Below are 22,680 nucleotides of genomic sequence, written 5' to 3' on the forward strand. Positions count from 1 at the left end.
CAATATGATGAAAGATATGGTTCTGATGATGAGATGAGGACTGAAGAGCTATTTATAAAAAAAACACCCGTGAGCTCAAAGAAACCAAGGATGTTTCTGTAGGAAAAGGCAAGAGCCATTGAAATCAAATTGTCTTCCTGGAGGTTATGATCCTCATCGTAGACAGTTGAGATTTTCAAAATAATTTTAATATATAGACCTTAAAAAATGCTAGGAAATGCATTAATTTGTGTACGTACAGAACTTTTAGTTCCTCAAGATATATATATTACTGTCTGCATTCTTCCAGTATCAAATATTGAATTGCCATAGCCAAATATGTTTGTATCACAAATTTACAATGATTATATCTATAAATATGTTTGACTTTTCCTCATCTATGAAGTTAACATAAGAAAACAGATCGTCTAATTGAATATGTTTTCACCGAATAAGTCAAACCATATTATATAAGTTAGTCTAAACTTTTTTTTTGTTAAAAAGTTAGTCTAGTCTAAATATACCTAATTCCAGTATAAGTTTAAATAAAATCTTTATGAACTTTAAATAAGATAACCTAAAACTCAAAAACAATTACGCATACAAAAATTCTTCACCTTTTCACGCAAAATAGTGTATACAAATATACAAAAATATACTTTTTAATTATCACAGTGAAGTTCCTAAAATACTGATTAAGAGAAAGAAATTTTGTTTTACTTCATATGTATAAATGAGCGTCATGTATTTGAAACAAATATATGAAAATAAACCGACAACACCTGTTCTAATAATAAAAACCAAGTTTTTTTAGAAAGAGTTGAGAATGCTGAGAACAAAACATCATAAACATAAATCGCAGATATAAATTTACAACTTACAATATATACATATATGAAATTATTTTTAAATATACTAAAACTCTTATTGATGCATATATCAAATTTTAAAAGAATACTGTGTTTAAAAACTAAAGAAAAGTGCCAACAAATTCAAGAAACAAATGAATAAGACCAAAATCCATGATTCATGTTCAAATATATAATTTTATAACAAAAAAAAAGTGAAATTTTTTTTTGTAACATAAAACTATAGAAAAAAAGAAAAAATAATAAAATAAGTTGAATCAAATTGAACTATTATATACGATCACTGGTCAGATGCATGCAAGCTGGACATTTTATTTGATATCCGAAATTGAACCTGAACCTTATCCGACAAATCCAAACTCGAACCTGACCCGATCTATAAAAATATCCAAAGGGTATTGAGCAAAAAAAGATTGGATACCGAACATGATCGGATAATACCATATACCTGAATGGATATCCGAAATATCCAAAAACTTATTTAGTAATCCTAAATCCCTAAATGTTTAGATTCATTCATTTCCACTTCATAATTCACATTAAATCTAACCACTTCTATTTCGTAGAATTAATGGTTTTATTTTTAATTTCTTCACAACTTTCGATTTTATTAGAGGAAACACTTTTCCAAAGGTTGATTTGGTGATGTATTTATCTTCATCTTTGAGTAATTGATGCCCCGCTCATTGGTTTATAACCTATTTTATGGTTTTTTGCTTAATACTATATTGTTATATCTTCCAACGTAAACATTATTATTTGATTCATATTTTATTTTTGATTCATGAGCTATGTTCATCCCGATCGTTTTTCTAAGTAACTTTAATTAACCAAACCCGAATTGTACGAACCCAAACTGCAAATACCGAACCCAGTCCAAAGTATAAAATTATCCAAACAAATTCTATATCCATATACCGAAATACCCAAAAGTCTAAAATATCCAATCCGAATCCGAACGGATATCTGAATACCCACCTCTACATGCAATAACTAAAATAGTATAATTCTATGAAGTATGTGACAATAAATAAAAAGAAAAACAGACCAATATATAATAAAATGTCAATATTTAAACTAAATAAATAGAATAATTCCGCGCGAAGCGCGGACACACCATTAGTATAATATACAGCCACAGTCCTTGCCAATCCAGTGTCTCATATTTGAGTTTCGGAAATTTTCATGCTTTAACTAGGTCGTGTCTTGCACCCACCAATACACATTGTCCGAAAGGTACAATATTTCCCCTGTTTAGGTTTATTCAGAGGCGCAGGAGCAGGCATGCACATGCTTAGTATTTCTAGTTTCAGCACTTGGAACCACACCATCTCTAGCATTTTGATTCGAATTAGATGAAGCTGGCTTGTGTGCATACGGTGGTTTCTTCTGTTGGAGTAAGCTTGAAGAAAGCTTGAGAAAGAAGCTATCCTAATCCTAAGAGAAGTTGGAGAATAAGAAGATAAGGTTATCTTAGTTTAGAAGTTATCTAAATATGTGTTTACTAATAGGATTAGGATAAATATAGAGATATATAAAGAGAGATCATGAGGTGATCCAAAAGTGTGAGTTTATGAGTTTTGAGAGCTTGTGGTTTTGAGAGAGTTTCCACAAGATATTAATAAGAAATAGTTCTTACTTTGCGAGTTTATACTTTCATACGTTTGAGACCTGTTTTCTAGAGTTGGTATCAGAGCCAAACAGAGAACATGAGTGAAATAGTTCCAGCGATCGGTAAGCTAAAGGAAGGAGGGGGTTCTTTTTCAATCAAGTGTCCTATGCTCATCTCAACGAACTATACGGTGTGGGCATTAAGGATGAAAGTAACACTACGGGTGCGTAAGGCTTGGGAAGCAATAGAAGATGAAACCGCGAGTGTTGACAAAAACGATCTAGCGCTTGCTTTATTGTTTCAGTCAATACCTGAATCCCTTATATTGCAAGTAGGGGAGCGTAACCAAGCCAAGCAGGTATGGGATGCCATCAAAGCCAGATACGTAGGATCTGAGCGAGTAAGAGAAGCCAGATTACAGACATTAACGAATGAATTCGACAGACTGAAGATGAAGGAGACAGAGACCATCGACGATTTCGGAGGAACGCTGTCCGAGCTTGATGCAAAATCATCTGCGTTAGGCGTAACCATTGAAGATAAGAAACTTGTGAAGAAATTTCTCTCGAGTCTACCTCAAAAGAAATACATTCATATGGTCGCCTCGCTTGAACAGATGTTGGATCTTAATACAACAAACTTTGAGGAGATCATTGGATGTTTAAAAGCATATGAAGAGAGGATTCTTGATGACGAGGATGGTGAAGAATATCAATCAAAGAGTTTAATGTATGTAAACGATGGACAAAGTAGCCAAGCAAACCAGACATCTCAAGATCAATCACAAGATAACCAATACTACTATGGAGATTCTTATCAAGGAAGAGGTAGGGGTGGACGTTCTTTTTACAGAGGACGAGGACGCGGTAGGTTTAATGGAGGAAGAGGATATAGCGGAGGAAGATGATTCAATGGAGGAAGAGCCTATACTGAGACAGATGCATCCAAGATAACATGTTTTAGATGTGATAAGGTTGGTCACTTTGTGGCCCAATGTCCGGAGCTTCTTCTCAAGCTACAGGAAACTCAGGAATCCGATAACACAGATACACAAGAAGCTGACGAGCTTATGATGCATGAGGTTGTATTCCTAAATGAGAAGAACGTCCTACCTGAGAAGTACGAAACAGGCACCGAAGGAGAAAACATATGGTATCTTGATAACGGCGCGAGCAACCATATGACTGGAGATCGAAGATATTTCTCAAAGATCGACAATACTATCACCGGAAAGGTAAGGTTTGGGGATGACTCGAGGATAGACATTAAAGGCAAGGGAACAATTGCATTCATAGATATGAACCGAGATGCAAGGAAGATGACGGATGTATATTTTATTCCTGACCTTAAGAGTAATATTATAAGTCTAGGTCAGGCTACAGAGGCGTGTTGTGACATAAGGCTGAGAGGAGAAGAGTTAACAATGCATGATCAGCATGGAAAACTACTTGTGAAAGCAAAACGTTCAAAGAACAGACTGTATAAGGTTCACATGGGCATAAGGAGTAATGCACGTCTGTACCTATCTTCAAGCATTGAGACAAACAGCTGGCACTCTCGTCTAGGTCACATAAATCTTGAGTCTTTAAAAGGCATGATACAGAAGGAGCTGGTGCTCGAACTTCCAAATATAACTATCGAGAAAGAAGTGTGCGGCTCATGTTTGCTTGGTAAGCAAGCAAGATATCCCTTTCCAAAAGCCACCACATACAGAGCAGCAGATGTATTAGAATTGCTTCATGGAGACTTATGTGGACCTATATCACCAAGAACATCTACTGGAAACAGATATATATTTGTGGTTATTGATGATAAAGCATCATTGACTTGGTCAGCCTTTACCTAACCAACTCACAAACACAAGGTACATGTGGACAATACTATTAAAGGAAAAGGGTGAAGCATTCGAAAAGTTTAAGAAACTCAAGGAGGTGATAGAGAAAGAAACAGGAAAGAAGATAGGAACTTTCAGAACCGACAGAGGAGGAGAATTTATCTCGAAAGAGTTCAATAGTTTCTGTGACCTCTCAGGCATCAGACGTCACTTGACAGCACCATATACACCACAACAGAACGGAGTGGTAGAGCGTAGAAACAGAACCATGATGGAGATGGCAAGAAGTATTTTTAAGCATATGCATATGCCAAACTATCTCTGGGGCGAAGCCATACGACATTCAATGTATCTTCTGAACCGTGCAGCTACTCGAGCCTTGAAAGAAAAGACGCCATACGAGGGTTTCAGAGGAAAGAAGCCGAGTGTTGATCATCTACGTGTGTTCGGGTGCATAGCTTATGCAAAGATAGATGGAAAGCTTCTGAAGAAACTAGATGATCGAGCACGTATGTTGGTACATCTAGGGACGGAGCCAGGATCAAAAGCTTACCGTCTACTTGATCCTCAAACTCGGAAGATAGTAGTTAGCAGAGACGTTGTTTTCGACGAGTCAAGGGGATGGAACTGGAGCACAGACAGTGCGGAAGAACAGAGCATTGGAGAGTTTGTGGTGACGATTGGGAGCTTTGGAAATCATGGAATCGATGATCATATTGAGAAAACAGAACAGCTACGTCTGGAACAAGGTAGTAGCGAGGAACCCTTGACACAACCACTCGTTGATACAGTAGATAATGAAGAGATGATAGAAGAAGAGACACAAGTGTTAAGGAGATCAGAGAGGCAACATACAAGGCCTAAGTACCTCGACGATTACATACTACATGCTGAAGAACTCGGAGAAGAAATACTAATGTACCTGAACAATGAGCCACGAAGTTTCAGTGAAGCCAAGGATTCAAAGGAATGGATGCGAGCGTGTGAGGAAGAGATACATTCCATAGAGAAGAATAACACTTGGATCCTAGTAGACCTACCATACGGAGCAAAACCAATCGGGTTGAAGTGAATTTTTAAGATCAAGCGCAACTCAGATGGAAGCATTAACAAATACAAATCAAGATTAGTTGCTAAAGGTTACGTTCAACGTCATGGGATTGATTTTGAAGAAGTCTTTGCACCTGTGGCAAGACATGATACGATAAGACTTCTCATCAACCTAGCAGCAACAAACGGATGAGAGGTGCACCACTTAGACGTTAAAACAGCGTTCTTGCACGGAGAACTTAAGGAAACCGTTTATGTCATGCAACCTGAGGGGTACGAAAGGAAAGGAGAAGAACAAAAGGTGTACAAGCTTAATAAGGCACTTTATGGTTTGAGGCAAGCGCCATGGGCATGGAACAACAAGTTGAACCAGATACTTTGCGAGCTTCAGTTTAGGAAGTGTTCTAAAGAACCCTCAGTCTATTGCAAGGAGTTAAATGGCGACTTACTAATAGTTGCAGTCTACGTGGACGATCTGTTTGTGACCGGCACCAACGATATGATCATAAAAGAGTTTAAAGAGAACATGTCAAGCAAGTTCGATATGAGCGATTTAGGCAAACTCACCTACTACCTTGGCATAGAAGTATGTCAACATGAGAATGGAATTACATTAGTGCAGAGGAGCTATGCGACGAAGATACTAGAAGAAGATGGGATGGATAAATGCAACTCTGTTCAAACGCCAATGGAGGTTGGTTTGAAGTTATCAAAAGCAGAGCATGAGAGAGAGATCAACGCAACAAGGTTCAGAAGAAACATAGGCTGCCTACGCTACCTTCTCCACACGAGACCTGATCTATCCTATAGCGTTGGAGTCTTGTCACGATACATGCAGAGCCCGAGGGAATCACACGGTAATGCGATGAAACAAGTTTTGAAGTATTTGCGCGGAAATGTCTCTTATGGACTAGTGTTTGAGCGATCAACACAGAAGGTTCCGAGGCTCATAGGCTATAGTGACAGCAGCTTTGAGTCTGATCTAGATGATGGGAAGAGTACAACAGGCCACATCTTCTATCTTGGAGACAGTCCGATCACGTGGTGCTCACAAAAACAGGACACAGTCGCATTGTCGTCCTGCGAGGCTGAATTCATGGCGGCAACAGAAGCTGCAAGACAAGCTATCTGGTTACAAGACCTATTGAGTGAGATCACGGATCAGTCATGTGAAAGAGTTACCATTCGAATCGACAATCAGTCCGCAATCGCGCTAACAAGAAAGCCTGTTTTCCACGGGAGGAGAAAACATATACACAAGAGATACCATTTCATTCGAGAGTGTGTGGAAAACGAGCAAGTAGGAGTTGAGCATGTATCATGAGATAAACAGAAAGCAGACATCTTGACAAAGGCTTTAGGAAGAACCAAATTTAAAGAGATGAGAGACTTCATTGGCACGAAAGATTTAGAGACTGAGAGCTTCAAACGTAGGAGGGAGAATGTTGGAGTAAGCTTGAAGAAAGCTTGAGAAAGAAGATATCCTAATCCTAAGAGAAGTTGGAGAATAAGAAGATAAGGGTTATTTTAGTTTAGAAGTTATCTAAATATGTGTTTACTAATAGGATTAGGATAAATATAGAGATATATAAAGAGAGATCATGAGGTGATCCAAAAGTGTGAGTTTATGAGTTTTGAGAGAGTTTCCACAAGATATTAATAAGAAAGAGTTCTTACTTTGCGAGTTTATACTTTCATACGTTTGAGACCTGTTTTCTAGATCTGCGCCCCACTAGCATACTTCTTTCTTCCAATCCAAGCACTCACATCCACTCTGTCTTTAGCATTTTGATTCCCGTTAGAAGAATCTGGCTTGTGTTGGTATGGTCGTGGTTTCTGCATCCCGGCGTTAAACTTCCTCCTTTGATCATAAGCGGTTTTACTAACCTTGTCAGATAACAGACGCCTAGCTTCTAAAACCAAATTAAACGCACCTTCCGCGCCTTTATACTTTTTCCTGTCCCGATGAACCAAAAGAGCTAACTTCCTGTACTGCTTCTTCAGAGTTTCATCATCAGCCAAAGGATCAACACCAAGAACTCTGTACCAGTCAGCTTCTCTTCCTCCAGTGATCATCACCGACACTTGTCTCAGTCCATCAAGATTCGGATACAAATTCTGAGCCTTGTCGACGAATTTCTTGGCTCCTACGTAATCACTCTCTGAAATTTTCTTCTCGGCAATATCCATTGCCCTTTTCGCTTCATCCTTATTACACACTCCATGTCGTTTTGCTCAGTTCCCACTTCCCAGTATCTTGTTCGCTCAAAGTTTCCGCACCTATAACAAAAACAGAGGAGAGAACGAAATAGGCAGCAATGAAGTCGGTCAACGAAAATTATCTATCGACTTGGATGTCTAACTTAAACAGACTCATACCTTTGCAACTTAACATAGAAAATTTAAGCAAAAAAAAAAAAAAAAACTTAACATAAAGATGGCGACTTAGAGAGGAAAAGCCAGAGACAGGATCAAGTACGATAAAGATGGCGACTATAAATAGTTTCCTATTTATAGTTGAACCTGTAGATTTAGGATAATTATTCTTTTATTTGTATTTTATTTATCTATTTTCTATACTTTTATTTGATAAGTCATTTTGTTGATTTGTCATATTATTCATAATTTTAGGATGAATCATTCATTTGAATAAATAAATTATAGAATTGTTAGTTTTTATAAATGATTTTAGTGATTATCTTAATATATTATTTACAGAGATTAACAAATTTTTATCAAAATTTTAAAATTTATGTATTATATTATATAAAATATTCTGCTTGAACCAATTTTTTTTTTTGAACTTAAAAGGGTTAAACCCAGATCTATTAAAGACACACACCTAATCCCCGGGTGGGAGGTGCAGCCCACGGATAGATCCTCTCCCGGGTATTCAAATGGGCTGAAATGCAGTAGCTCATATCCGTGTAGGGTGAATAGGAAAATGTGACTTAGTTTCGCATGGTAGGTGGATCGAACCTGAAATGTGGTGACATCCCAAATTCTTTCCCTTACCACTTGACCACAAGCTGCCGGTCAGCTTGAACCAATTTTAAAAATAATTTTTACAGGATATGTAAGGTAATGTTTTAAAATGTACTATTTTATTGAATATATAAACATATAAATATATACTCTTTTTGTTCCTCGAAGATTGTAGTTTTAGAATTTTTACACATTTTAATAATAGATTTACAATACCAAAAATAGCTCTACTTTAATACATAAGTTATACAAAAAATTATTATCTGTATAATTGTTATCGAATTATTTTATGTTATTTAATGTTTTTATCTTTCATGCTTACATATATTTTTAATATTTTAGTTAATTTATATTTAGTCTTTAATATGTTATTTATTATTTTGGTTTTAAATTTATTATTTTATAATATTTGTGATTTTAAAGATTAAATATAATTTGATTTTCATCGTGTAAAATACAAATTAATTTATGGGGAATTACCAAAAATAGCACTTTGAAGATACCACTTTTCACTTCTACCTTAATCAACTTTGTCATTAAAACTTTAATTGGCAAATGACTATTATATCCCTAATTAAATTAAACCTAAACTAATCAATTAGATAGGTTATATCTTCTTCCTCGATGTGAGATCCGGCGAGCACACGCAAAGGACGATGATTGGAGATTGCTTCCAGTTCATACACAGACTGGAACCGCAGAAGGGATTGCTTTGAGAATCTGCTTGGCACACATACTTTCGTGGATATAAGAAACGGACGGCTCAGATGCGTGGAGACTGGTCACGAAGTTGTAGCCAGGGACGAAGAAGCATACGCTCGTAACAAATAGTGTCGTCTGGGACTCATCGATCACGCTCTATCTCATGGGAAATCTCCTCTCACCATATTCTTGCAGTGCCTAATTTCTCGGTTAGCCAAAAATTGAAACCTTTGTAGTTGATTGTGTTAGCTTAAGTTATCGATGGCTAAAGTATTTACCTTTCTTCTAGTTTTTTGGCTATGTTCTTAGTTCGAAGCTCGTGTGCAAGCTTTTGGGGATATTGTGAACAAGAACGATGAACATATCTGGAAATACGTAAAATGGGAAGAGATTTCTACACAGATTAGGTTAATGAACATGATATCAGATTCATTGACATCTTGTACTGATTCCAATTTTGTCTCGTGCTTGTTATTCTTGGCTTTTAATGTTTTGGTGTTGATGTATCTGATAGAGCAAGTGGAAAGAGGAGCTGGAACAAGCGGAAAGACCGAGAAAATACAAGTAACCAACAAACACAAACGCTTTAAGGAAGAAACTGACTCCAATGATTCAGAGTTTTGGATGCTTAAGTCAAGTTCTGGTTCAGAGTCAGAGCAGGAGAGTGATGAAGAAAACTGCAAAGGTACCTCTCTTTTTTTTGTTGGTTCTACTTTCATCTTTCTATCGAAACTTAAACTAGATTTGTGTCTGATCTTGATACAGGTTCTCATTGTGATGCCAAAGAATATGAGGATCTCTCAGAAAGGTAAATGTATACATTTACTCTTATTTCTGTGTATTTTTCAAAAAATTGCGGATTGGTTTTGATGTTCACCTCTAGTTGTTTTGTCTCTTCTACAGAACAAAGAGGATGTCAATAGAGATTAGACCAAGTATGATCATTACGGCAGCACCACTATGATAAGCTCAAGGCTACTATTCAGTCTTTGGAAGGGCAGATGAGTTCTGTTACTGATAAGAGTGCTAAGTATGCTCAGATTGCTGCTGAGGAAGTGCCCAAGAGTCTTTACTGCCTTGGTGTTCGTCTCACTACTGAGTGATTTCAGAACTCTGAGTTACAGGGGAAGCTCGCGGAGAGAATCTATGATGTGGCTTCTAAGCTCACTGATAACAGTCTTTACCATGTCTGTGTGTTTTCTGATAACATTGTTGCTACTTCAGTTGTGGTTAACTCCACTGCTCTCAACTCCAAGACCCCTGAGAAAGTCGTCTTTCATCTTGTCACTAATGCGATGAAGTCATGGTTTGCTATGAACATGGACAACCTCAGAGGAGTGACTGTTGAGGTTCAGAAGTTTGAGGATTTCAAATGGCTTAATGCTTCTTATGTCCCCGTCCTCAAGCAGGTCCAAGACTCTAATATGCAAAGCAATTATTTCTCTGGACACAACGACGATGGACGCACACAGATCAAGTTCAGAAACCCCAACTATCTCTCAACGCTCAATCATCTCAATGCTCAATTATATCTTTTTATAAGGCCTTCTAAATTGTGTTATGAAGATATTAAATTCTTATAATCTTTTGAATAAACTCTTATAAATAGATCTATAAACTCTTATAAATAGGTTTAAACCTTGTAAATAAATGTATAAACACTTATAAATAAATGTATAAACTCTTATAAATAGCTTGTAAGTTCTTGTAAATAGTTTTATAAACCTTAATAAATAGTTATATAAATATTTGTATGTGTTTTATAAATTTTATAGATGGTTGATACAAGATTTTATAAGCTCTTATAAAATTTATATATGGTTCATAAATGGTTTTATAAGCTCTTTAAATGAAAAATGTCAAGAACAATGAAGGCGAAGAACAATCAAATGGGGGGGGGGGGGGTGTTGGGTCAAATTTAGGGTTATGGTTTGGAGTTGCAAGAACATTATAAGCAGCAAAAGAGAGCACACTGGCAACAATTCTCTAGGTAAGTGCTATCCATTGGAATGTGATTAGCAACTATGTACAAATACCATTCAAACAAAATCAATGATGTTCTTTGCTGTACTTTTATTCTGAAATGACAAGGAGAACATTATAAGCAGCAGCATAAGGCATATACTTGGATGTTTCCTTCAATAATCAAGAACCAGCAATCTATAGCAACCTAAAGGCATCATACTGATTTTATAAATGATTTATAAGCCTTTATAAAATGTTTTAAGAGCCTTCATATATGAATTACCTTTTGAAATTCTTCAAATCCTTGTAACTGATTTTATAAACGCTTATAAATAATTTTAAATATTCTTTTTTTCTTTCAACAATTTTAAATATTCTTATAAATAATTTATAGACCCTTATAAAAAGTTTTAATATATTCTCATAAATGAATTATAAACCCTTAAAAACTAGTTAATAATTTAGGTAAATGTTTTCTACAAATCCTTATACATATTTTATAAAACCTTATAAATATTTTTATATATTCTTATAACTGATTTATAAAGCTTTATAAATAGTTTATATATATATATATATTCTTAGAAATGATTTATAAACCCTTATAAATATTTTATAAGTATTTATAAAGATTTATAAATCTTCATAAATGATTTATAAACATTTATAAATTATTTATATAATCCTTATAAAGCCTTGTAGAAAACTAAGTTCAAGTTTTTTATACATATCCTTATAGACTGTTTTTATAAACTCTTATAAATGAATTATACTTTAATAAGAAATTTAGAAATCTTTCCAGATATACTGGTTCTCTTTTTGACAAACCAAATTTTATAAATAAAACTCAAGCTCCATCAATGGAGACATTGTTTAGCAAACATAATAACACAACCAAAATGACGAAGGAAACTGCTGCATCAAAGGCTAAGCAGATATCATAAACACAAACAAAGGCAAACAAAACACTTAAGCAACTAAAATTGAAACATCATAAGTGCTAATTGGTGAGATGAAGCCACAGGAATCAGAGGAGACACTTGGTGAACTGCTACCCGAACATGCTGCAGTAATAAAGGCATAAAGAGCAGCAAGAAACTTGGCTACAAAGGGGATCATACACCATTTTGATGAGCCTTGAAATTGTGAGGAAATCCTCAGCCACAAAGGGGTGTGGAGTTGCAAGAACATTATAAGCAGCAGAAGAGAGCACACTGGCAACAATTATCTAGGCAAGTGCTATCCATTGGAATGTGATTAGCAACTATGTACAGATACCATTCAAACAAAATCAATGATGTTCTTTGCTGTACTTTTATTCCGAAATGGCAAGGAAAACATTATAAGCAGCAGCATAAGGCATATACTTGGATGTTTCCTTCAATAATCAAGAACCAACAATCTATAGCAACCTAAAGGCATCATACTAAACCATATGTCCAAGCACTACAAAATATTATCCAGTCTACCATTTCCATCGCTATCCTCTATCCTTCAACATGATCAAAAGGAAACTCATCAACTAAACGATCCCAATTCATATACTAACACCAATAAAATCAACCAAATCTCCCTAAGGTACCTGAATCTTATCAGAGAGGTAAGAAGGATCCGGAAATTCAGAATCGCTATCGCTGCTACACCACGAATCACCACCACCACCACCTCTCGTCTCGAGAAAATCCGTAACCATAAGGCCTAGGTCACGTTCATCATCAAGGCTAGAATATCTCCCTCGTTCTTCCCACCACTCCTCTGGCAGAACAACCCTCAAGTCAATCCCCATCGTAACCTAAAGCAAATCAAGCCCATACATAGAAGATGAAAGATCATACTCAAAGGAGACTGTCACAAGATTTGATTCCACCATGACAGATCCCAAATCCAGCGGATCTGGTGGTTCAGGAGGGTCTGGAGACATCAACCCAAGAGCAATACCACGTGCAACTGAGGGATTCTTCAAACTTAGGTAAACGCCATGTTTGAGCTGAGTTGTCTGAGTCGTCGGTGCAGAGGAAGAAAGCAGGAAGGACACCATCAGAGGATTTGCTGAAGACGCGTCATTGGCGGGAGCTGGAGGGAGGATTCACCGGAGCTGAGAGATAAGAGGAGGGAGAACACTGTTCAGGAGGAAGGAGCAGCAACGTCGCCGATTGAACACCGGAGGGATGCGCTCATTTCTGAGATGTGCAGCTACCTATATATATGACTTGTTCAATCGCCTCTTGAATACGGCAACGGCGAGGCTCGATGAAGATGACACCGAAGCTTGAAGAAGAAGACGACAACGCGATTTTAATATTGAGAAAATCAGAGATAGATTAAAAAGGTTAGTTTAGTCATTTGGCCATTAATGATTTAGGCATTTATGAAAATGTCTCTAAATTGATGGTAAAGTTGAATTATGGTATCAAACAAAGTGTAAAAGTAAAATTTCCCCTTAATTTATTTCAGTTAGAAATATGATTGTTTAATATTTAATTAAAAAAGATATTTAGCTTACATTTTATTACATATATTTTCAATAAACTTTAATCTTAGCTTTAATTTTTAATAATGTTGATATGGATCAATATTTGAAAAAAAAAATAGAGAATGTGGCTGTAATATAACTGATTAAATCATAACCTAAATATAAGATAAACCTAATTATGATATTACTAATAGAATTTGTTTATGTCTATTGTTAACATCAGTTTATTAATTATTTATCCTAAATATGATTATAATATATTGATAAATATATATATTTAATAAAATTTTAAACAATAATATTACTTAAACTAATTATTTATCTAAAATAAATAAAAATCAGAGAACGTGGATATAATATAACCGATTAAAATTATAAACAATAAGATAAAATTAATTATGACATTATTGGTAGAATTAGTTAATATCTATTGTTAATGTCAATTTATTAATTAATTATCCCAAATATTACAATAAATATAGATATTAAATAAAAATTATGATATTATTGGTAGAATTCACTATTTTCATTCTTGTAGACAGAAAATCAATCAAATTTGTAACTCAACTTCAAAAATATGGGATTTTTGTTGATGTAGGTTTAAATTTTGAGTTAACAATTTTATAAAAGATCTAAGTCAAAGTTGTAACTTAATTACAACACATCTTAAATCAAACCTAAAATTAAATAAAATAAAATTTAATGCATGATTGGTAACATTTTGAGTTACAAGCCTAACTCAAAATTAATCAAATGTAACTCATGTCACCGATCAAAGCCATCTTCTCCAAGGATATTGTGTTGTCTCTTGGTTTAAGATTGGGTAAATCTATTCCAACTACATTATGTATTTTACCATATTTTCGGGCTTCAAATGTTTATATACGCATCGTACCCGCACCGTAGTTAATTAAAAACAAAAAATTCTACATATACTCATATGTTTTTGTTATTATTAGTATCGCACCGCAATTGTTGCAGTTGTTATGCATGTTGTCATTCGAACCAGCGATATTCACTCGAGAAAAAAATAACATTTTTCTGGTCAAATAAAGAAATACTTTTATCACCAGATGACTATCTCGTGTTTATACACATATTTATAAATATTTATAAAATAATCAAATTGTTAATTTATTTTTTTCAGCAACTATTCTTGCGATCTTTGGAATGTACGGGTGTCCTAACATTACTTGTCCAACTTCTATCTGGAACAAGTCTCATGCACCATGTGTCAATAGGGATCTTAATATGGGCTTTTCCCAATAGGGTTAGTCCGGACCGCATCTATTTTCTTAACCCAAAACCTGTTTTGTTTTGTGTGGGTTAAAATAGGGCCGGCTATAATGAAACTCGGCCTAACCCAAAACCCGTTTTGTTTTTATGACGACGCCGTTTCCATTTTTCTTCTCACTATCTCAGGAACAAGAAACGAGAGAAACCAGTCAACGAATCGATTCTCGACTGCTTCTCCGCGGATTCCGATTCGAGCTCTTGATCATGATCTCGTACGTCCTCATCAAGCTCTGCTGCTCCTGGGTCGATTTCAACAAACCCATGGATCGATTTCGAAGAGCGTCGCCGGGGATGTATCCGTCTTCTCCAATAAGCACTCTGTGAGGTACGTTCTTCTAGTTTTGTTCTGGGTTTGTTGAAATCGATCTCTAGAGTCATCATAATTCATAAGTCGTGTGACCTTTCCGTTTATTGCAGGCTGCTTAGGAGGACCAATCCGTTTTTAGAAAAGCTATTTAACTGCTTTTCATGACTGCCACCTCTCTTGTTTTTGCAGAGTGGAGCTTGGAGCCTGAATGATTGTGACTAGCTTGTTTCTGTTTTGAGAACTTGTAAGTTGGAACTTTAACTTGAAACAGTCATGTTTCTGTTCTGTAGCTTGCTTGTGCTCTGTTACTTCCATAGGATCATGAACCCCCGTACTTCCACATAAGCTTTGAATTTTAATTATTCTAAAAATAATAAATATTTTATTCCTAAATAATTGTAAGTAAAAACCCCTAAATATTATAAATAGTTTAATTTATTATTTATTTATATATAATTGATTATATTTATAGGTATATATTTTTTAAATGCGCAATATTTATAAAGTAACTATTTTAAAACTAATTCTTATCTATATACTATTATTTGAGAAGTAAATTTGCTTACTTGTCATGTTTTCCATGATTTTACTTAATTTGTGTACTTGTCATCTTTTTCCTGATTTTAGGATAAGTCATTAGTTTAATTAATATTATTATTTTAATTTTAATTTTAATTTTAATATTTATATATTATTAAGATATTAAGATAATTAATAAACATTAACATATTCCATTGTTATATATATATCTATATATATATTATTATTATTTAAAAAATATTTAAATATATAATTATCATGATATTTAAGATTTTAATTAATAAATTGATATTAACAATATCTACCGATAATATCATCGTTACTTTTATTTTATATTTAGTTGATGATTGACTAATATTATAGCGAGTTTCTCTGATTTTTATTAGAAATATTGATCAAATAGATATTATTAAAAAAAAATTATATATAAGTATACTAATATATCTGAATTAATCGTTTTTTTGGTTTATTCGGTTTGATCGCTTAATATGCTGAACCATATCTATATATTACGATTTTTTAACAATAACATCCATTCAATTTATTCGATACTACCAAATCCAGACTATTTTCTCTATTTCGAGTTGGTTCAGTTTTACCAGATTGAACATTCCTACGCTATCATTATTTTTTTTTGATTTTGTATAGTTGTGATTTTATAAAATCCTTTCAGTGTCACATGATTTTTTTTTCATTCCAAATACAATATATATATATATATATATATATATATATGTTTAATTTCAAATACAAATTTCGTAATTTAATTATTACTATAGAAAATATTTTGATCCGAAATCTACATCACATAAATAAAACTGTGAAACAAAAGAATATAATTTAATACATTGATTACCAATATTAATATTGAAGTTTTATGATCTATAATAATATAAAATTTCTATCAAAATTAATTATTATTTTTCATAAAAATAAACATTAGAACTAAAAATGTGTTAGGTATATAGATATATTAATCCACACAAGATGCGGGGCATCAACTAGTTAATCAAGTATACTAATCTTACTTTTGAAAAATCAACTTAAAGAATTTCAGATTTGTAGATAATTTTTGTTATTTTAGAAAAATAAAACAAAAATTAATAATAAAAATTTAAAAATATTAATAATGACATTACATAATTAATTTAATTTATTGATGATTATCAATGTTAGCGTAATCTTAACCCATAAAAACTGATTTATTAAACAATATTACAAAGTTGACAAAAAAAAACAATATTACAGAGATTTAAATTGTATGTACATGATACTTGACAAACCTTATAATCAACCACTCATATTAAGACACATGTGACTTCAAACATTCAAAATAAAAAAAAAAAACATAGAAAAAGGAAAATTATTTAAAATCACCTTCTCTCCGATGTCGGTCTGGTTAATCATAAACACGTCTCAACGAGAATTTCTGATTTTGTAAACCCTAATTCTCTCCGCCGATTCAATCTCGCCACATTTGTTCCGTGAAGAATGGTAAGTCACTTTCCTCCTTTTTCGTTGCCTGATCCGATTCTAGAGTCAATTTCACGGCTTAGATCCGAATCTGGATGACCTTGACACACGAGACGATTCAAAAAAAACAAAACTCGAACATATGTTTCTTTGTGGAGCATTTGTCTATACAAACAATTACATATTTGAATATTCTTCTCTAATCGTTTACAGGTGGAGAATTCAGTAAAACCATCCTCAAAAGACACATTGGCATCTTCTAGACCAATGGCTAGAAACCTAAGAGGTGTTGGTGATCTTGCAGAGGACTTATCTCGTATTAATGATGCTGAGGTAAAAATAAATAGTAGATACCTTATAAGTTTAATCGTTACATTCTCTCAACCTTTTTTTAAGCAGGGTGTATAGTTTGTTTTATGTGGAAGTTTTATCTGAATTTGAATCATATCTATTGGTTTTCTTAGTCTCTGTAAACAAACACAACAATTGGTTCCTGGAATGTGGCAAACCACGCCTATTTTTACACATGTATGTCCCATCACGCGTTGGTTCCGACCATATATAACCTAGTCAAAAGTGATTCTCTTGTGTTTTGTCTTCTGCTTTCTGCTGTGTCTATTGTTCGGTTTTATGTATGATAAAACCTAGTTTTATGTACTTGTTGTTCTGATTTTTTATGGTGTTTATTGCTGCTCATCAGGTTGCTGGTTATCTAAATACTACAAAAGAATCTCTCCTGATGAAGATAGCATGGGAGATGATGAACCCTGAGTACAAAAAAGTATTTTCCATCATCCTGTCTTCCATCTTCTTGATTTCTGCTAACTGTTAAGTTGACGTTCTTGTTAATGATACTTACATTTTCTATCGATTATCAGGGAACGCAGAGGAAACCTACTACTACAGTGAAAAAGAAAGATCCTATTAGTAAGACTGCTGCTCCTAGTAAGAAAACTTCTGCAACCACAACCCAAAGCAATGCAGAAAGTGAAAAGAAAAAGGTCAGTGGTACTATTCCTCCAGCTCGTTTCCTGTTATACATATATATGTAGTTAAAGATATCTTTGGATCTTCCTTATTTTTCATCTGCAGTTTTTATTGTCTTCTTGTGTACAGAGACTTAGTGCATATATCAATTTGGACGTCTTGGATAAGCTATTTGATGATGTAAGTTTACCCCTGTCTCTCTAGCGTTATCTGTCACATTATTTAGCCTCTTGTTTCTTTGTGTAGTCTCTTATGTGCATTCACATCTGTGTAGGAGAACTCTCCAAAGAGGACTAAGTTGGAGAAACCAGTTGGTGTTGGTGACCAAGTGAAAAATTCACAGCAAAGAAGCGAAGAAAAATGCCTTTTGGAACCTGAGGATTTTGAAGAAGAAGATAAACCGGTCTGGAACAAGGATTACAGTACTGAAGAAGCTAATGGAGGAGAGGACGAATTCTATGGCGGTGCTGATCTTGAATATGAAGATCAAGATGAAGCAGAATATAATGAAGATATTATTTGGTGATTTCATCATACATTGTGAATTGATCTCAACAACATTGATTATTATTACTTTTTGGACAAAATCTCTAAAATTACATTCATCATCTTTCCCTATCTAATAAATGAAAAGCCTTCCACACTGTTCAAAAGAGTGCGTTTCTATTTTGTTGTCCTCTGCAGATAGATTCTTCTCTCAGGATTTTGCAAAAATTATCTATATTTTGGTACTGTAATCTGAGAAGGTGAAGTAGCAAAAGACAAAACATGGTTTTACAATGCCTCTTGTTCTCATGGCTTGGCTTGGTCTATGGTGAGTGTGGAACGTTAAGTTTCATCTGAATCTCATTCTTAGGATTATCACGTAGCTCCTTGAGCCCATTCACCACGTTTTGAGCTAGATCTTCATAAGCTTTTGATACTACAGAACCAGGTGAAGAAACAACCACAGGAACACCTTCATCAGACCCTTCTCTAATCTTCATTTCCAGTGGAATCTACACAAACTATATCTAGTAAGGCCACTAAGTGAATCTACAACACTATAACGCCAATGTTTTAGATTCATTTACCTCACCAATGAGTTTCAAGCCCTTCTTCGCAGCCATCTGGCGTGCTCCTTCTTTCCCAAAAATGAAAGAAGCCTCGTTACAGTGGGGACAAATGAAGCAACTCATGTTCTCCACAAGTCCCAAGATCTAAGTACAAAAGTGCAGAAACGTTAAGAAGAAGCGAAGACAAAACTAGTAGTAAGGGACAATATAGATGGCTACCGTACAGGTACTCTAACTTTGTCGAACATGGAAATTCCTCGATTAGCATCAGCAAGCGCTACATCTTGTGGAGTGGACACAATCACGGCACCTGTAAACATAAACACACTCTGAGTAAACTAAACTACACACACGACTTGTCTAATCTAAAAACAACTCAGATATGTATTATATACACACACACCTGAGAGTTTAAGGTTTTGAGATATGGTAATCTGAGCATCACCGGTTCCAGGTGGCATATCTACAACAAGAACATCAAGATCTCCCCAATCAACTCCTCTCGTCATCTTAGCAAGAGCACTCATTACCTATAACAGTAACCACAAGCTTTGATTACTGAGCGAAAAGTCTTTTAAGGCTTCATGAGTGATCTTAAAAAAGAAACACAGACCATAGGAGCTCTCCACACAATAGGTGCATCTTTCTCTACAAGGAGTCCCATTGACATGCATTTAACTCCATAGTTCTCTACCGGAATCATCTTCATATCTTCAAAAAAAAAAAAAACAGAGATTACAAACTGATGTGAAATGCTAGATGTACCTCTTTTAATATCTTACCTTGGTTAACTTGAGGCTTTTGATTGATACTCATCATGATTGGAACAGATGGTCCATACACATCAGCATCAAGCAACCCAATCTTGAGTTTAAATTTGTTGGCTAACGCAACAGCTAAGTTAACTACATTTATTAACCGTAAAGTTACAGTTCAAATCTCTCACACAAAATATTTTGAAGGAAGATTCTGTGATGGATGTTACCAGCAGTGGAAGACTTTCCAACTCCGCCTTTACCAGACGCAACGGCGATTATATCTTTGACTCCGTCTAACCGGAGCTCCGTCTTCCTCCCGCCGGCGCTTGCAGAGCTCTGCCAAAAACACGAAAAGGTGAGACTTTTGGCAATCTGCAATCCCCAAACACCTCAAAATCTCTAGATAACCACGAGAGTAAGGAGAAATGTATACGAATTTGTACGCGGAGACTGCGTGGGTTTCACGGCGGCGAAGAGACCGAAGAAGAAGTGTGACGGAGGCCATGAGAGAGAGAGAGAGAGTTTGTGTCGTGATGAGAGCAATTTATGCTGAATTTTCCTAAAATCTCAGCTTTCCCAGGTTTTGACGGCGAAAGGCGACGGCGTGGATCTGTTAGAGCGATTAGAAAGACGGAGGTGGTTTTTTTTTGCGTGAAATACATGAATCGACAAGGGTAAAATAGTAAATTTCACAAGCTTCGCAGAGTCTGGTCTGTAACTCGACCAGTTCCTGTCCTGACAACTCCAAAGAGTGGATGATATCTCGTTCAGTTCAACAACTTTTGAGTCCCCTTGTTGCCATCTAAATCGTGCTTTAACCTGAAGATACGTAGATAAATAGGAAATGGAGACTAGTACACACAGAGACTCTGAAGCTTTTATTTGAACTGCCAATTCCATATATTATGGGTTGAATTATGATGATTCTCAACCCTTCTTGAAGTTTATGCATCATCTCCGACACTACTTCTTGTTTGTCTTTGTTAGTTTCTTTATCTTATTGGGGTTCTTTAGATGCACATACATACCAATGCTAAGTTGAACTTGAACACCCGACTGTAACTTTTTCTCATCTCTCACACTCACACCAACTAATGACATGTTCTGATGCCTTCTTGTCTAAAGCTAGTTTGATTTCCAACGTTTAACCATCCAAGGCCATCCGCAAATCTTTACTTTCTTGGTTAAATATTCATGTAATCTACAGTTACAAAAAGTGGAAACTACAAAGCTTACATGAATAAGTCAACTAGACATAGTTGAACATAAATTAATCCTAAAATTAATTAATTATTTCTGTTTTGCCAGCCAAAACATATGAATCAATCATACAATATAATCCCAATAAAAAAATACAACAGTACAAAACTCAACAAACTTTTAAAGTATGACTTGACTTGACTTGTTATTATATGACACACTTGAGTATTTTTTTCACAAATTTAGAATACATCATTTCAGGATTTAATTTAACTCCTGCATACCGCAAATAATGGTTTAAAAATAGTTATATCAAATTCATACAATAGACTTAACCCCTAAAGTTTTTTTATAGTCGACCAAACGAACAAATGTACAAGCTTCAAAAATTCTAAGACTCCATGATTAAAATGCTAATGATTAAGTCATAACAATGAAACCAAATTCATCGGTAAATTCAGATCAGTATGTTAATTTTCATGTGAGCATCTGACTTTTCATACACAAATTCCCTATATACTCTGTACTATCCTTACTAATAAAGACACTTGCCCGTCAATACTATTTTCTGTTTCTTGCATAACCTTAAAAAGTCAATACCTTCCACTTTGTAGCAATATCAACAACATTCCCTTATAAATACATAGAACTCTCTTCCTTTGTTTCTGCACTACCCTGTTCTTCATCTAGTACTCTTTTGCTTACCTATTTCAATTAAATTCCTGTAAGCGATGGTCGTTGTGTATTTCTCGCTACCATTGTTCATATTCATGGTGTTTCTAGCCATTAGTGGTTGTGCAGGATGCTTCTACATGGGTCGACATCAAGGGATAACTAAAGTCGGTGGACCCGCAATGCCAACCGTTTATCCGACGACACCACAACCCAATCAAGGTTACAATGCTGGAGCTCAACCTTGCACTCCCAACTATGCTGTCTAGTCACTAATTGTGTACCGTGTGCGATTAAGGAATTATCATATACCGAAACTATCTTTATTTCTTGTCTTTTAGTTGTGCTATTGTTTACTTTTATTTGGATCATTAAAGTTTAGTTTCATATTTGTCAACCTCTGTTTTTTTTTTTTTTTAACACTGAATATATCATAATATTGAGGTCCAAAAAGACAAGTTTGGGAGCACCCCTGAGTTATAACACGAAGAAATAGAGAAGACAGAGGTACTAAAAAAAAGAAGACGACATAAGAAGAAAAAGGGAGGAGGTACCAGTAGGTACTTATAAGAGCTTAATGCTCAATACTATCAGAAAAGGTTATGAAGGACTTGAGGCAGAAGCCAGTAACCTTAGATCCCTTTATCTTTACCGCACCAGAAGACATGTGTTTGACGCATCCTCTTGTAACATCTGATGGAGCCAACGGGGACCTCCTGAGGCGACATACGATTGTGTACGTATACCGACCACGACGCTCTCTGCTATAGACTTAGCAACTCTGTTTTTAAGGTCGGAAACATGAGAGATCGTCCATTTTTCAAAGCGATGTAGAAGCTCCAGTATCTTCAGAATCAGAGGTGAGAGCTCAGGAAACCTGAGAGGATTAAACAAAGCTTGGCGTACTTCAACAGATGAGGCTT

General features: G+C 35.0%; 4 protein-coding genes and 1 pseudogene across 7 annotated transcripts; 3 read left to right on the plus strand and 2 right to left on the minus strand.

Annotated features, from left to right (window-relative positions):
• Nucleotides 1-7,060: 7,060 nt before the first annotated feature.
• On the minus strand, nt 7,061-7,534 carry LOC106422207 (curved DNA-binding protein-like). Its single transcript, XM_013863026.1, has one exon. It carries the CDS (start codon nt 7,532-7,534, stop codon nt 7,061-7,063), a length of 474 nt encoding a protein of 157 aa, XP_013718480.1.
• Nucleotides 7,535-8,305: 771 nt separating this feature from the next.
• On the plus strand, nt 8,306-10,708 carry LOC106422206 (annotated as a pseudogene).
• On the plus strand, nt 10,033-10,614 carry LOC106422205 (probable galacturonosyltransferase 10). Its single transcript, XM_013863025.2, has 2 exons — nt 10,033-10,113; nt 10,156-10,614. Exons 1-2 carry the CDS (start codon nt 10,033-10,035, stop codon nt 10,612-10,614), a joined length of 540 nt encoding a protein of 179 aa, XP_013718479.1.
• Nucleotides 10,709-16,848: 6,140 nt separating the features above from the next.
• LOC125602204 lies at nt 16,849-18,715 on the plus strand. Of its 2 annotated transcripts, XM_048773982.1 has the most exons (7): nt 16,849-17,106; nt 17,299-17,418; nt 17,550-17,613; nt 17,786-17,866; nt 17,964-18,086; nt 18,202-18,252; nt 18,347-18,715. In XM_048773982.1, exons 2-7 carry the CDS (start codon nt 17,408-17,410, stop codon nt 18,596-18,598), a joined length of 582 nt encoding a protein of 193 aa, XP_048629939.1. In that variant the 5' UTR covers nt 16,849-17,106; nt 17,299-17,407; the 3' UTR covers nt 18,599-18,715. The 2 variants fall into 2 exon arrangements, with proteins under 2 accessions (XP_048629939.1, XP_048629938.1); XM_048773981.1 differs by lacking the exon at nt 17,550-17,613 and having other exon boundaries at nt 16,863-17,106.
• On the minus strand, nt 18,618-20,922 carry LOC106422165 (iron-sulfur protein NUBPL-like). 3 transcript variants are annotated; one of them, XM_013862993.3, is made up of 9 exons: nt 20,579-20,920; nt 20,319-20,495; nt 20,113-20,221; nt 19,910-20,032; nt 19,741-19,838; nt 19,531-19,657; nt 19,352-19,437; nt 19,146-19,271; nt 18,618-19,070 (listed from the first exon to the last, which is right to left on the minus strand). In XM_013862993.3, the coding sequence occupies exons 2-9, from the start codon at nt 20,388-20,390 to the stop codon at nt 18,882-18,884; spliced, it is 930 nt and encodes a 309-aa protein (XP_013718447.1). In that variant the 5' UTR covers nt 20,391-20,495; nt 20,579-20,920; the 3' UTR covers nt 18,618-18,881. The 3 variants fall into 3 exon arrangements, with proteins under 3 accessions (XP_013718447.1, XP_048629937.1, XP_013718445.2); XM_048773980.1 differs by having other exon boundaries at nt 19,151-19,271; nt 20,319-20,922; XM_013862991.3 differs by having other exon boundaries at nt 20,319-20,920.
• Nucleotides 20,923-22,680: the final 1,758 nt, after the last annotated feature.

The sequence above is a fragment of the Brassica napus genome, unplaced genomic scaffold (assembly GCF_020379485.1).
Source record: "Brassica napus cultivar Da-Ae unplaced genomic scaffold, Da-Ae ScsIHWf_2770;HRSCAF=3541, whole genome shotgun sequence".
In the NCBI taxonomy this organism is placed as follows: domain Eukaryota; kingdom Viridiplantae; phylum Streptophyta; class Magnoliopsida; order Brassicales; family Brassicaceae; genus Brassica; species Brassica napus.

Coding starts and splice junctions, on each gene's coding strand:
- LOC125602204 (XM_048773981.1), top strand. Junction 17,419..17,785: donor CTCGTATTAATGATGCTGAG/GTAAAAATAAAT, acceptor GCTGCTCATCAG/GTTGCTGGTTATCTAAATAC. Junction 17,867..17,963: donor TGAACCCTGAGTACAAAAAA/GTATTTTCCATC, acceptor ATCGATTATCAG/GGAACGCAGAGGAAACCTAC.
- LOC106422205 (XM_013863025.2), top strand. CDS start 10,033: ATGAGTTCTGTTACTGATAAGAGTGCTAAGTATGCTCAGATTGCTGCT. Junction 10,114..10,155: donor AGAGTCTTTACTGCCTTGGT/GTTCGTCTCACT, acceptor TCTGAGTTACAG/GGGAAGCTCGCGGAGAGAAT.
- LOC106422207 (XM_013863026.1), bottom strand. CDS start 7,534: ATGGATATTGCCGAGAAGAAAATTTCAGAGAGTGATTACGTAGGAGCC.
- LOC106422165 (XM_013862993.3), bottom strand. CDS start 20,390: ATGGCCTCCGTCACACTTCTTCTTCGGTCTCTTCGCCGCCGTGAAACC. Junction 20,222..20,318: donor CAGTCTCCGCGTACAAATTC/GTATACATTTCT, acceptor TGTTTTTGGCAG/AGCTCTGCAAGCGCCGGCGG. Junction 19,071..19,145: donor GCTTGAAACTCATTGGTGAG/GTAAATGAATCT, acceptor TAGTTTGTGTAG/ATTCCACTGGAAATGAAGAT.